The sequence below is a fragment of the Dipodomys spectabilis genome, unplaced genomic scaffold (genome assembly GCF_019054845.1).
Source record: "Dipodomys spectabilis isolate Male_0828 unplaced genomic scaffold, ASM1905484v1 ptg000273l, whole genome shotgun sequence".
Taxonomy (NCBI): Eukaryota; Metazoa; Chordata; class Mammalia; order Rodentia; family Heteromyidae; genus Dipodomys; species Dipodomys spectabilis.
Window position 1 is genome coordinate 3,899,289 of NW_024870950.1, and position 12,026 is coordinate 3,911,314.

General features: G+C 47.4%; 1 protein-coding gene across 1 annotated transcript; it reads left to right on the top strand.

Annotated features, from left to right (window-relative positions):
• Nucleotides 1-984: 984 nt before the first annotated feature.
• Tmem231 (transmembrane protein 231) lies at nt 985-11,443 on the top strand. Its single transcript, XM_042700743.1, has 7 exons — nt 985-1,214; nt 1,303-1,472; nt 7,359-7,487; nt 7,877-8,020; nt 9,440-9,521; nt 10,715-10,820; nt 11,162-11,443. Exons 1-7 carry the CDS (start codon nt 1,076-1,078, stop codon nt 11,340-11,342), a joined length of 951 nt encoding a protein of 316 aa, XP_042556677.1. The 5' UTR covers nt 985-1,075; the 3' UTR covers nt 11,343-11,443.
• The last annotated feature ends 583 nt before the right edge of the window (nt 11,444-12,026 follow it).

A 12,026-nucleotide genomic window follows, 5' to 3' on the forward strand; every position in this document is an offset into this window, starting at 1 on the left:
TCCGAGTTCAAGCCCCACCCCTCTCTCTAAAAATTTTTTTTAATTAAAAAAAATATATATATAATGATCCTTTAGCATCTTTTCAGTGAAGAAAGCTCTGGATAAAATAATAAATCCACACCTGCCTCCATGGGACACACCTATAATCCCAAGAGGGGCAAAATTGCCATTTCCTCATCTTGCCTCAAAATCTGCATTTGAACTATTGGTTTAGCAGGAAGAAGCACTTCTGTAAAGGGATCAGTTAATGTCATCTCGGGAAAGGCACCTGGCTTTTCACCCAAACTGCAAAGGTGTTGTGAGTGTTTGGAGTTCTGTGTGAACCACCCTGGGGGTTCATAACTGACCTTAGGCAGAGTTTCCGTTTGTTTTTGTTTCTTTGAATTCAGGGCTAGAGCTCCAGCTTGGTTTTATTCACTCATGGCTGGTGCTGTACCACTTGAGCCACAACTCCACTTCTCTGACTCTTTTCTGGTGTTTGAGGATAAGAGTTTCATGAACTTTCCTGCCTGGGCTGGCTTCGAACCGTGATCCTCAGATCTCAGCGTCCTGAGTAGCTAGGAGTGCAGGCGTGAGCCATCGAGGCAGGGATAGAGGAAACTTTTAGACAAATCTTTTACACACTTAACCTGTGGACAGAGGTCATTGAACGGAAACATTCTCTTCTGCACACACAAAGTAACAGGGGAAACCTTTTTTCTGCCGAGGTCTATTTGCATATTACAACATCAATCTCGTGTCGCACAGAATTAATCAACACAAGCAGAAAGGGCCTGAGATGCTCCAGAAGCCTCCAAGTCTGACTTGGTGGGTGGGGGAGGCTTCTGAGGTCGGCTGGACAGAAGTCCCCCCCCCAGACCTGTGGATAAAGTGAGCTCGCTCTGGCCCCGCCCCCTCCCCTTAGCCCCACCTCCCCCGACGCCGTGCGTCCTTCCTATTGGTTCCTTTTCCGCGCCGTCGGTTGCCGTGGAGACCAGAGCGATGGCAACCTGCAGGAACCAAACTTGGTAATCCTGCCGCCCCAGGCTTCGCGCTGGGGGTCCGCAACGTGGAACCCGGCTACGTGTGGTGGCCCATGGCGCTCTACGAGATCTTCTCTCACCCGATCGAGCGCAGCTACCGCGCGGGGCTCTGCTCCAAGGCCGCGCTGTTCCTGCTGCTGGCCACCGCGCTCACCTACATCCCGCCGCTGTTGGTGGCCTTCCGGAGCCACGGTGAGCGCGCCCGGGGCCGGCCCACCCCGGCCGCCCGCGGCCCGCACGCCCCGGCCGGCCCTCCTGACCCCCTCCTTGTGTCACGCAGGCCTGTGGCTGAAGCGGAGCAGCTACGAGGAGCAGCCGGCCGTGCGCTTCCAGCACCAGGTGCTGCTCGTGGCCCTGCTGGGGCCCGAGCCCGGAGGCTTCCTGGCCTGGAGCACGTTCCCCGCCTTCAACCGGCTGCAGGGGGACCACCTTCGCATCCCGCTCGTGTCGGTGCGTGGCTCCCGCCTGGGCCCCCCGGAACCGGGCAGGGGTGGCATGGGCGGGGGGCGGGCTGCCGGGGACCCCTAGATCTGCAGGGCTCGCCAGCCACCGAGGACGTGTGCGCCTGCGCTGGGCCTGCAGGTGAGTGGCCACCCTGCAGACCTGCCGTTTCATTCGGCTGCTCCCCAGATGCCCACGCCGCCCCTGGAGTCAGCCCTGCTGTCCCCCACCTCCCCGGGCGCCCTGCCCAGGTCAGAAGTGTGGGACAGCCTGGCTGGGCCCGGGCGTTCCCGGGTGTGGCGGGGTGGAAGTCCCCTTAGAAGCGCTTTAGGCCCGGCGCGGCTTTGGGAAGCCCGGGCTCCGGGCCTCGGGTCGCTGGGTAGGACGGGCCTGTCTATGCAGATGACCCGCCGAAGCCAGGCCGCGGATTGGTTAAGGCTCTGCTTGTGCCCTGACCAAGCCACGCCTTTCTGGGCGTGCAGCACTTGCCCTTAAACTCCTTTTCTGAAAACATTTTCCTTTACAAGTGTGACATGTCTGTTTCTCCTTTTTGCAAAGTTGAATTTCTTTGGACACCTCAGAGAGGTTCGGCTTACAAGACAAACTTGTGTTGTGCGTGTGTGTGTGTTTGTAGGGAATTCACACTTTTTTTCCTCTAAAGGTTTAGAATGTTTACAAGGCTTATTGGTTGTGCGAATAACAAGAAAGATGATTCTGATTACTTTCCTCTGGTTGCTTGAATTTTTTTTTCTTTTTTATTCTGATTGCAAAAGTGTATGTTTATTAATGTCAAACATAGAGTTACAGGCTACATAATGACAAAATTAGACTTGGTACAAGTAATCAATACTTGTTAGTCAACCTTATTGGTTTTTGTTTGTTTTTAACATGCTATTTCCTTTCCCAAAATGCAAACAAACTTTGGGGATTAGGAGAACAGATCAAAAGAGTGCTTGCCTCTCATGTGCAAGGCTCTAGGTTCAATCTAAACATTAAAAAAAATTCCAAACAATTTTTTTTTTTTTTTTTGCCGGTCATGGGGCCTGAATTCTGGGTCTGGGCGCTGTCCCTCAGCTCTTCAGCTCAAGGCTAGCGCTCTACCAGTGGAGCCACACCGCCACTTCCGGCTTTTATGTGGTGCTGAGGAATCGAACCCAGGACCTCATGCTTGCAAGGCATGCACTCTACCGCTGAGCTACCTTCCCAGCCCTCCAAACAAAATTAACATGCTAGTTTTACTGAAAAATAGCAGTTTATGTCTTGAAGTTTTGGTAAAAGCTTTCTTTTTAACATCTTTATATTGCTCTATTTGTGTCTAAGAAATAATCATGAGAAAAGCTTAGAATAATCCCAGAAATAGAAGTAAAATTAGGTTTCCTTCAGTCTTTTTACTTGTGCATTCACCACTACTGGCTGGCCATGTGGCTTGAGAACCATCTACTGTCTCCTGTTTCTGATGTGCGGTTCAGACAGACTTTCAATAGAAGCTAAGACTGATTACATTTTTTGTCCTCTTATTTATACTTATTTCATATTTTATGCTGGATTTATTCCCATTTTTCATAGCTCTATGTGTGTGTGTGAGAGAGTGAGTGTGAGTGAATCCTAGGGCTTGAACTCAAGGCCTGTGCCTGAGCTTTTTTGCTCAAGACTGGCACTCTACCACATGAACCACAGCTGGCTATGAATGGTGATCCTCAGATCTCAGCCTCCTGAGTAGCTAGGATTACAAATGTGAGCCACCAGCACCTGGCCTGCCGTCGGATTTTGTTTATACACTTTGTTCTGTGATAGCTTTTTCTACTGTTTCTACTGTGCCATCTCCTCTTCTGGACTAGGAACGATTTGTTCCTGCTCAGTGAGGATCATTAGAGTGGCAGGCAGGGGGAGCTCAAGTGTGAACTAAAACCTAGGTAAGTTCTTTTGGTACAAGGTTTGTCTTGGGTGCTTTGTTTGACCAGAGATACAACATCTAACCCTGCCAGTTCAGCATTACTGTCTGCATGTTTAATTAAGTAGCTTATATTTCCATCACCCGTGTATGAGGGTCCTTTCTCCCCCAATTTCACCAGCGTTTGTTGTTGTTTGTGTTCTTGATGATGGGGCATGTGTACCTGTGTGCCTGTGTGTGTGTGTGTGTGTGTGTGTGTGTGTGTGTGTGTGTGTGTGTGTGTGTGTGTGTGTGTGTGTGTGGTGTGTGCTGGTCCTAGGTCTTGAACTCAGGTCCTGGATGCTGTCACTCAAGGCTAGCACTCTACCACTTGAGTTACAGCTCTCCTTCTGGGTGTTTTTGGCAGTTAATTGGAGATAAAGAGTCTCACAGAAATTCCTGCCCAGGCTGACTTTGAACTGCAATCCTCAGATCTGTCTCCTACATCGCTAGGATTACAGGGATGAGCTACCAGTGCCTGGCTGTTTTTGTTGTTTGGTTGTTGTAGACAGGGGATCTTGCTAAGTTGTCCAGGGTGGCTTCAAAATCAAGATCCTCCTGCCTCAACCTGTGGAGTGTCTAGGATACTGATGTGCATGGCCATGCCAGGCAAGATTTTTACATGTTAATGATAAATACTTTTAAAGGAAAAAAAAATAGTGACTGGCAGTATGAAGCAAAATCAAATAAAAAATAAATAAAAATTTAAAGTCAGGTAAGCATATAAAATGATGCAGTCACTTTAGAAAACAGTATAACAGCTTGATGTTAAACAGAGCCAGGTGTGGGGATACACACCTGTAATTCTAGTATTCAAGAGGCCAAGCCAGGAGAATGAGGCGTGTGAGACCAGCCTAGGCTGCATAGATTCTGTCTCTACAAGGAAAATAATTTTTTTTAAATCTTATTCATTTACCCTTAATCCTATTGCAGCAAAAAACTTGTCTATGTATTTATTCCTACTGGCACTGGGGCTTGAACTCAGAGCTTGGCTGTTGTCCCTTATTTTTTTCATTCAATGCTAGTGCTTTTACCACTTGAGCCACAGCTCCACTTCCAGCTTTTTGCTGGTTAATCACAGGTAAGAGTCTTACAGACTCCCTTTCCAAGGCTGGCTTTGAACTTTGATACTCTGCGTAGTTAGTATTACAGGCATGAGCCACAGATGCCTGGCTATTTTCTAACTCTGAACATAAACCCACACTCCTTTATCACATTTGAGAATCTGCCCAGAAATCCCAGAAACTGGGTTTTAGGTGAAGGTTTTACCATAGTATCAGGAAGTGGTTTTGCAGTTGGCAATTTTTGAAAAATATCTGTCTTGCTTCTGTTTTACTTACCTTGCACAGTGTTCCTAAAGTGCCTGTATTTTTTCTTTTTTCTTTTTGGGTCTGGTCGTGGGGCCTGAACTCTGGGCCTGGGCGCTGTCCCTCAGCTCTTCAGCTCAAGGCTAGCGCTCTACCACTTGAGCCACAGCGCCACTTCCAGCTTTTTTTTTTTCCTGCTTATGTGGTGCTGAGGAATCGAACCCAGGGCCTCATGCATGCAAGGCAAGCGCTCTACCACTGAGCTACCTTCCCAGCCCCTGTATTTTTTGTTATTTCATGTGTGTGTGTGTGTGTGTGTGGTGTGTGTTACTAGGTTATGAATTCAAGGACTTGCATTTGCTAGGCAGGCTCTCTACCACTTGAGTCACGTCCAACCATAAAAATCCATGCTTGCCATGCACTGGTGGCTCACGCCTGTCATCCTAGCTACTCAGGCTGACATCTGAGGATCATGGTTCAAAGCCAGTCCAGGCAGGAAAAGTCCGTGAAACTCCTAGCTCCAATAAACCACTCAGAAAACTGAAGTAGCACTGTGCTCAAGTGGTAGAGTGCTAGTCTTGAGCTGAAGAGCTGAGGGACAGCGCCCAGGCCCAGAGTTCAAGCCCCACAACCAACAACAAAAACAAAAAATCCCTATGTTTTCAATGCATTAAAGTATGTTGAGAAGAAAACTCAGAGAAGAAAAATCAGAGCAGCCTTTTCTGGGTGATGGTGGCGTGGGCTTATAATACTAGCTACTCGGGAGGCTGAGATCTGAGGATCCAGGTTTGAAGCCAGCCAGGGCAGGAAAGTTTGTGAAACTCATATGCAGTTAAGCAACAAAAAGCTGGAAGTAGATGTGTGTCTCAAGTACTAGAATGTCAGCCAAAAAAGCTCAGGGACAATGGCCCCAAGCCCTGTGTTCAAACCCCAATACCTGTACACACACACACACACACACACACACACACACACACACACACACACACACACACACTTGTTCCAATTGTTCCAAACTACACTTATATCTCAGAAGAATAAGATTACAGTATGATTCATGGCCAGGCACCAGTTAGATTTTAGGTACTGGCACAGAATTTGTGCTGAGGAAGTGTTATGTCTCTGAATCCCTGTTAACACGTTATGCTTACTTTAAACTGACTAGAAGTAAAGAATTGATTTCATCAGAGGCCCACGTGGCGGCACCAATGAGCAGTCATGGAAGATGCATCATTCCACCCTCACTCAAGCCCAAGGCTCGCCCTGCTCCCTCCCCTCCCTCTCCATGGGCTTCACCGCTCTGCCTGGCTGCCCTGGCCGCTGGGCACTGAGAACACAGCACCTTGGTTAGCCTAGGTCCCTCTTTCCTCAGACATTCCTGTGTCTCCTCCCGTCTTCATTCAGGTCATCAATGCATTAGATCATCCTGAAAACTTCCTGTAGACTTTTCTGTTTCCTTTCACCCTCATCATGCTCTAATTTTAGCCTGCTCCATTTTTCTTTGTGACACTTGGGCTTGCGTGATATTATTAAGTCTGTATTTGTTTGTGATTTATTTTCTACCCTTCTTAATGGAATTTTTTTAGTTCTGTTAGCACGGGGACTTTGTTTTGCTTACAAAACATTGTGTTTGGGGCTGGGAAGGTGGCTCAGTGGTAGAATGCTTGCCTTGCATGCATGAGGCCCTGGGTTCAATTCCTGAGCACCACATAAGCAGAAAAAACTGGAAGTGGTGCTGTGTCTCAAGTAGTAGAGCATTAGCCTTGAGCTCAAGAGCTGAGGGACAGCGCCCAGGCCCAGAATTCAGACCCCACGACCAGAAAAAAAAAAAAAAAATTGTGCTTTCAACATGTCAAACAGCTGCCTGGTATGGTAGCACCTCAAAAAGCCCTTGTAAGATTAATGGGTGAATGTGATGTATAGACAGCAACTGTGGTGCTGAGCCTTGGTTCTGGCCTATGTACATTTGAAAATATGCAGTGATCCAGACTTACTCTCTGGAGTGTGTGTGTGTGTGTGTGTGTGTGTGTGTGTGTGTGTGTGTGTGTGTGTGCGTGCGTGTGTGCGTGCGTGTATGCGCATGCAATTGTTCATGCTTGCTGGTCATGGAATTTGAACTCAGGGCTTTGACACTGTCCCTGGGCTTTTGTGCTCAAGGCTAGAGCTCTACCACTTGAGCCACATGCTCCACTCCCGGTTTTTCCATGGTTAATTGGAGATAAGAGTCTCACAGACTTTCCTGCCCAGGCTGGCTTGGAGTGAGAATCCTCAGGTCTCAGCCTCCTGAATAGGTAAGATCACAGGTGTGAGCCACCAGTACCCAGCTTCTGGGTTCAGTTTCTAACAATGCCCAAAAAGGGGGGGGGGCATGCAGGGACCAGGTACTGATGGCTCATACCTGTAACCCTTGCTACTCAGGAGGCTGAGATCTGAGGATTGCAGTTTGAAGCCAGACTAGGCAGAAAAGTCCATAAGACTTATCTCCAATTAACCACTCAGAAAAAGCCAGCAGTGGTGCTGTGGCTCAAGTGGTAGAGCGCCAAGTGGAACACAAAGAGGCTCAGGGACAAGCACCCACGCCCAGAGTTCCAGCCCCAGGTCCAGCAAAAAGGTAGTGGGGAAGAGAGGGACAGAAACCTCTTTCTTTGGGTTTTGTAGACTAGAGAAGAAGACAGGAACCAGGATGGGAAAATGGACATGTTACATTTTAGACTGGAGCTTCCTCTGCAAGCCACAGAGAACGTTCTTGGTGTCCAGCTTATCTTGACCTTCTCCTACCAACTGCATGTGAGTCCGCCCTTAGCGCCGGTCCCTTCCCCTTTCGGCTTTTAACGGAACACAGCCCTCCTTCTAATTCCTAGGAAGAACCAAACTGTAACTCTGCTCTTTCCTAGGTGGGGAGGAAAGAATGTAAATAGGCAAACTGAATGTTTTCCACTGGGGTCGTATTTACTTCTATTTATATTTGTTATTGTATTTATTAGTTATTAATTTTAGTGATTTGTTTTTAATGAGTGAGGTGTTCATGGTTCAGAGGGTTCTGGGCAGGTTTCCCGCCTGCGGACCCAGGTGTGTCTGGATTCATCACTTTCAGCTGCAGAAAGGTGATTCTTGAACCCAGAGCCCTTCAGCGCTGATGTCGGTTGGTTTTGTCTCTCTCCTCCTAATGGTTTCAGAGGATGTCCACGTTCGTGATGCAGAGCATGGCCTTTCTCCAGTCCTCCTCTGCCATTCCTGGGTCCCAGTTACACGTGAACGGGGACCTCAGGTTACAGCAGAAGCAGCCTCTGAGTTACAGCGGCCTAGATGTCCGGTACAACGTAAGGATGCTCCTGACTGCCCGTCTCTTTTTCTGTGGGTTTTTAAAATCACATTCTTTGAAGAGGGAGAAATTAAAGTTAGAAATAGCATTTTCTCTGTGGAAGGAACTTCCTTGTCATAAATTCTTTCAAGATATGGAGGTGGTATACCTTTATTTATACCTAGAAAGAGAGACAGGAGAAAAGTCTTTCACTCTGTGTGTTTTGCTCGTTGCTTCAGTGGTTTTAGCCCATCGTGGCAGGGAGTGCAGGGAGGGGCAGTCACTTCCTGCTGGACTGGAAGTAGAGTAAATCACTAACAGGATGGGGCGAGGACAAGATAAAGTCCCCAGGGCTTACCCCAGTGACCTGTCTTCTCCAACCAAGGCTTACCTTCCAATAGTCTTTTCAATTTTTTTTTTCTTTTGTGCTAGTACTAGGGCTTGAACTTAGGGTCTGGGGACTGTACCTGAGCTTTTTCACTCAAGGCTGGTACTCTGCCATTTGAGCCACAGCTCTACTTCTGACTTTTTGGTGATTAATTGGAGGTAAGGGTCTGTGGAATTTTCTACCAGACTGGCCAGGAACCTCAATCCTCAGCTCTCAGCCTCCTCAATAGCTATGATTACAGACATGAGTTACTCAGTGCCCAGCTCTTTTCAGTTTTTAATTCATCAATGGATTAAACCATTCATTAGGTCAGCTCTGATCCTATTTGGTAATGCCCTCACAGACAGGCTCAGAAGTGTGCTTTACTAATCTACATGTGGATCAATTCAATGAAAATTAACTACCACATTTCCCAAATGATCATGTAAAATGTTCATATAAACACTAAAAGAAAAAATTAGCCAGCATTTATTGAACGAGTAGCATATGCCATCCCTGAGTTAAGGGGTTTACAGCTGGGTATGGAGGTGCACAACTCTATCCTAGCACTTGGGAGACTGAGATGGGAGGATCACTAGCCCAGGAATCACAGACTCTCGCCTGCACTGCAGCCTCTTTTGATTTTATCTTTTTTTTGGGGGGGGGGAGTGCAGGTGTTACTGTGTTTATACTATAGCTTTAAAAGCTGTGATAGGCGGACAATGACCTCTTGTTTCCATCCCCACAAAAGGAAAGACAGAGTAAAAGGATTCAAATGGTTGTACTGGAGTTTATTCATCCTTTTTTTTTTTTTTTTGGCGGGGGGGGGGGGGGGGGGGTCCGTTGTGGGGCCTGAACTCTGGGCCTGGGCGCTGTCCCTCAGCTCTTCAGCTCAAGGCTAGTGCTCTTCCACTGAGCCACCTTCCCAGCCCCAAGTTTATTCATCCTTGAAGAAAAGATTATTGATGGTGGAACAGGTCACCAAGAATAAGCGGATGTTCTCTGGGACCAGCTCAGGTGCGTGGGGCTGGGAGGGACACTGCCACCTCGTCCTCCTGCCCCCCCTCACAGGTGTCTGTGATCAATGGGACCAGCCCTTTCGCCCAGGACTATGACCTTACCCACATTGTGGCTGCTTATCAGGAAAGGAACGGTGAGTCACGGGCAGGCCAGGGGACCCATGGTGAAGGGAATTGCAGGTGTGGGGCAGTGGAAGCAGATAGAAATAGAACCTTTTCATAATTAAAAAAAAAATCTCAGCCATTGGAGAGTCAGTGGCAGGAAGAGCACAGGCTCCCCGGGGTTTGTGGATTTGGTCGTTGACTTCACACCCACCCCCGTGCCCACCCACCACCATGCTGGCATCCATTGTTGCCACCAGCCATACCTGTCCCACCACTGGCTTGGTAGCTTCCTTTTCTTTTTTTTCTTAATGTGTCTGTAAGCCTGATATATTCCCTATATCACACCTGTAAAAGAAGCCAAAGAAAATTTGCTATTCCCACTTTTCAAATAGAAATAGAGCTAGACTTGGTTGTTTAAGCCTATAATCCTAGCAACCTGAGAGATCAAGAGATCTGTAATTTGAGGTCAGATAGGACCAAAGGTGGTGGGGGCGGGGGGGGGGGGGGAGAGTTCTCAAGTGTCCGCACCTCTGGGTTCTCAGACACGAGGAAAGCACAGTGGCTGAGAATAATGACACATAGCTGTCATCCCAGTGATGTAGGGAAGCACAAATAGGAGGATCGCAGTCCAGGCCACCCAAGACCATAAAGCAAGACTCTGCCTTAGCCTGGGCACTGTCCCTGAACTTTTTCACTTAACACTAGTGCTCTACCATTTCAGCCACAGCTCTGTTTCTGACTTTTTTTTGGCACTTAATTGGAGATAAAGAGTCTCACAGACTTTCCTACCCAGGTTGGATCCTCAGATCTCAGTCTCCTGAGTAGCGAGGATTACAGCTGTGAACCACTGGACCCTGGCTTCCTTCCTTATCGATATACAGAATCTCTATACAGCTATTGTAGTGTTAGAAATGCTTTGGGATCCAAGTTGTTCTTATTTATTCAACTCTGTGATATGTTTCCACCTGACTGCTGCAAAGTTCTAATCCATATTATTTTCACTGGCACCTTAGTATGCATCCAGCAGTTCAGTAGTTGTAGAACACAGACCATTTGCAAGTCTTTGACATAGTATAACAAATATTTTAAATAATGTGTAAGAAACTCTCTTTCCTTTTAATGGTTTTCATTCTAAAGTGCAGAAGATCCCTTTAAGAATCAAAGGATATCTTTAGTCCCTAATATTAATGGGCTGGATCGATTGTTAATGCTTGTATTGCAGTTACCACTGTCCTGAATGACCCCAACCCCCTCTGGCTGGTGGGCAGAGCCGGCGAAGCTCCCTTCGTGATCAACGCTGTCATTCGCTACCCCGTGGAAGTCATTTCATATCCTTTCTGTTAGATAGCCAGTGATGGCTCAGTTTCCACAAAAAGAAGAAGGGAATCCTCAGCTATCCTGAGTAGGAACAGCTGTGGGATGCCAGCCTGAGACTGAAAATTGTTCCAGTCCTGGTGTCTGTCTGCTGTTCAGAAAAAAAAAAATTCATTTCCTGTTCACATTTCTCTCTGGGAAATTCTAGGTTAGAACCATCCATATCTATGCCTTAATAATCTTTGGTTATCCCTCTGATCTTAAGGATATTAGAAACTTCTTGCCATCTCCCATCTGACCTGAGCCTTAGTCTAACTTGCGTCCATGTCGGCTGTGCCTCCTTAACTGTCTGTACTTACCAACCAGGCTTCTGGGAGATGATCAAGTTTGCCTGGGTCCAGTATGTCAGCATCCTGCTAATCTTCCTCTGGGTGTTCGAAAGAATAAAAGTTTTTGTGTTTCAGAATCAAGTGGTCACCACAATTCCTGTGACATCAGTGTCCCAGGGAGAGGTGTACAAGCAGCACTTGTCCTAAGCAGACGGTCTCTAAACAACTCCTCGGGATTGTGCTACCTCATTGTCTTCTGCAAGCTGCCATCCTATGACACTTCTGAAAAGAGCCTACTGGACACCGTGTGTGTTTTCCCCTTCAGAGACAAATTCTAAGCACTGAAGAGACCATCAATTTGTGGGAAGGCCTGTGGGTTCCTTTGTGTATGTGCTGGTACTAGGGCTTGAACTTTAGGCCTGGGCACTGTCTGTGACATTTTTTGCTCAAGGCTAACACTCTACCACATGAGCCACAGTTCCACTTCCCGCTTTTGTTTTGGTGGTTAATTGGAGATAAGAGTCTCATGGGCTTTCCTGCTGGGGTTGACTTCAAACCACAATCTTTAGGTCTCAACCTTCTGAGTAGCTAGGATTATAGGCATGAGCCACTGGCACCTAGCTTCTAATTCACGTTTGTTTTTGTTCCTGCCTTATCCTAGAATTTCAGGAGAAAATTAGGTCAAGTTCGGACATCTTAGAATGAGTCCCATCTCTGGTCAGGCAAAGACTTTTCCTTTCTTTGAACCGAGCAGCACTGTTCAACTCTTCCCCCATTGTAGGCCACTCTACTGCTTTTCAGAGTTCTGGGATAAATATGCAAATCCCCAGTATGCCCCTCCCTGAGTGTCCACAATTCCCATTCAGAACTTTGATTTCCAGGATGGAGGCT

Excerpts from the sequence above, each read along its gene's own strand:
- Tmem231 (XM_042700743.1), top strand. The coding sequence starts at position 1,076 with ATGGCGCTCTACGAGATCTTCTCTCACCCGATCGAGCGCAGCTACCGC. Across the intron at positions 9,522-10,714 it reads TGCTTATCAGGAAAGGAACG|TTACCACTGTCCTGAATGAC; the intron begins GTGAGTCACGGG and ends CTTGTATTGCAG. Across the intron at positions 10,821-11,161 it reads TACCCCGTGGAAGTCATTTC|TTACCAACCAGGCTTCTGGG; the intron begins ATATCCTTTCTG and ends AACTGTCTGTAC.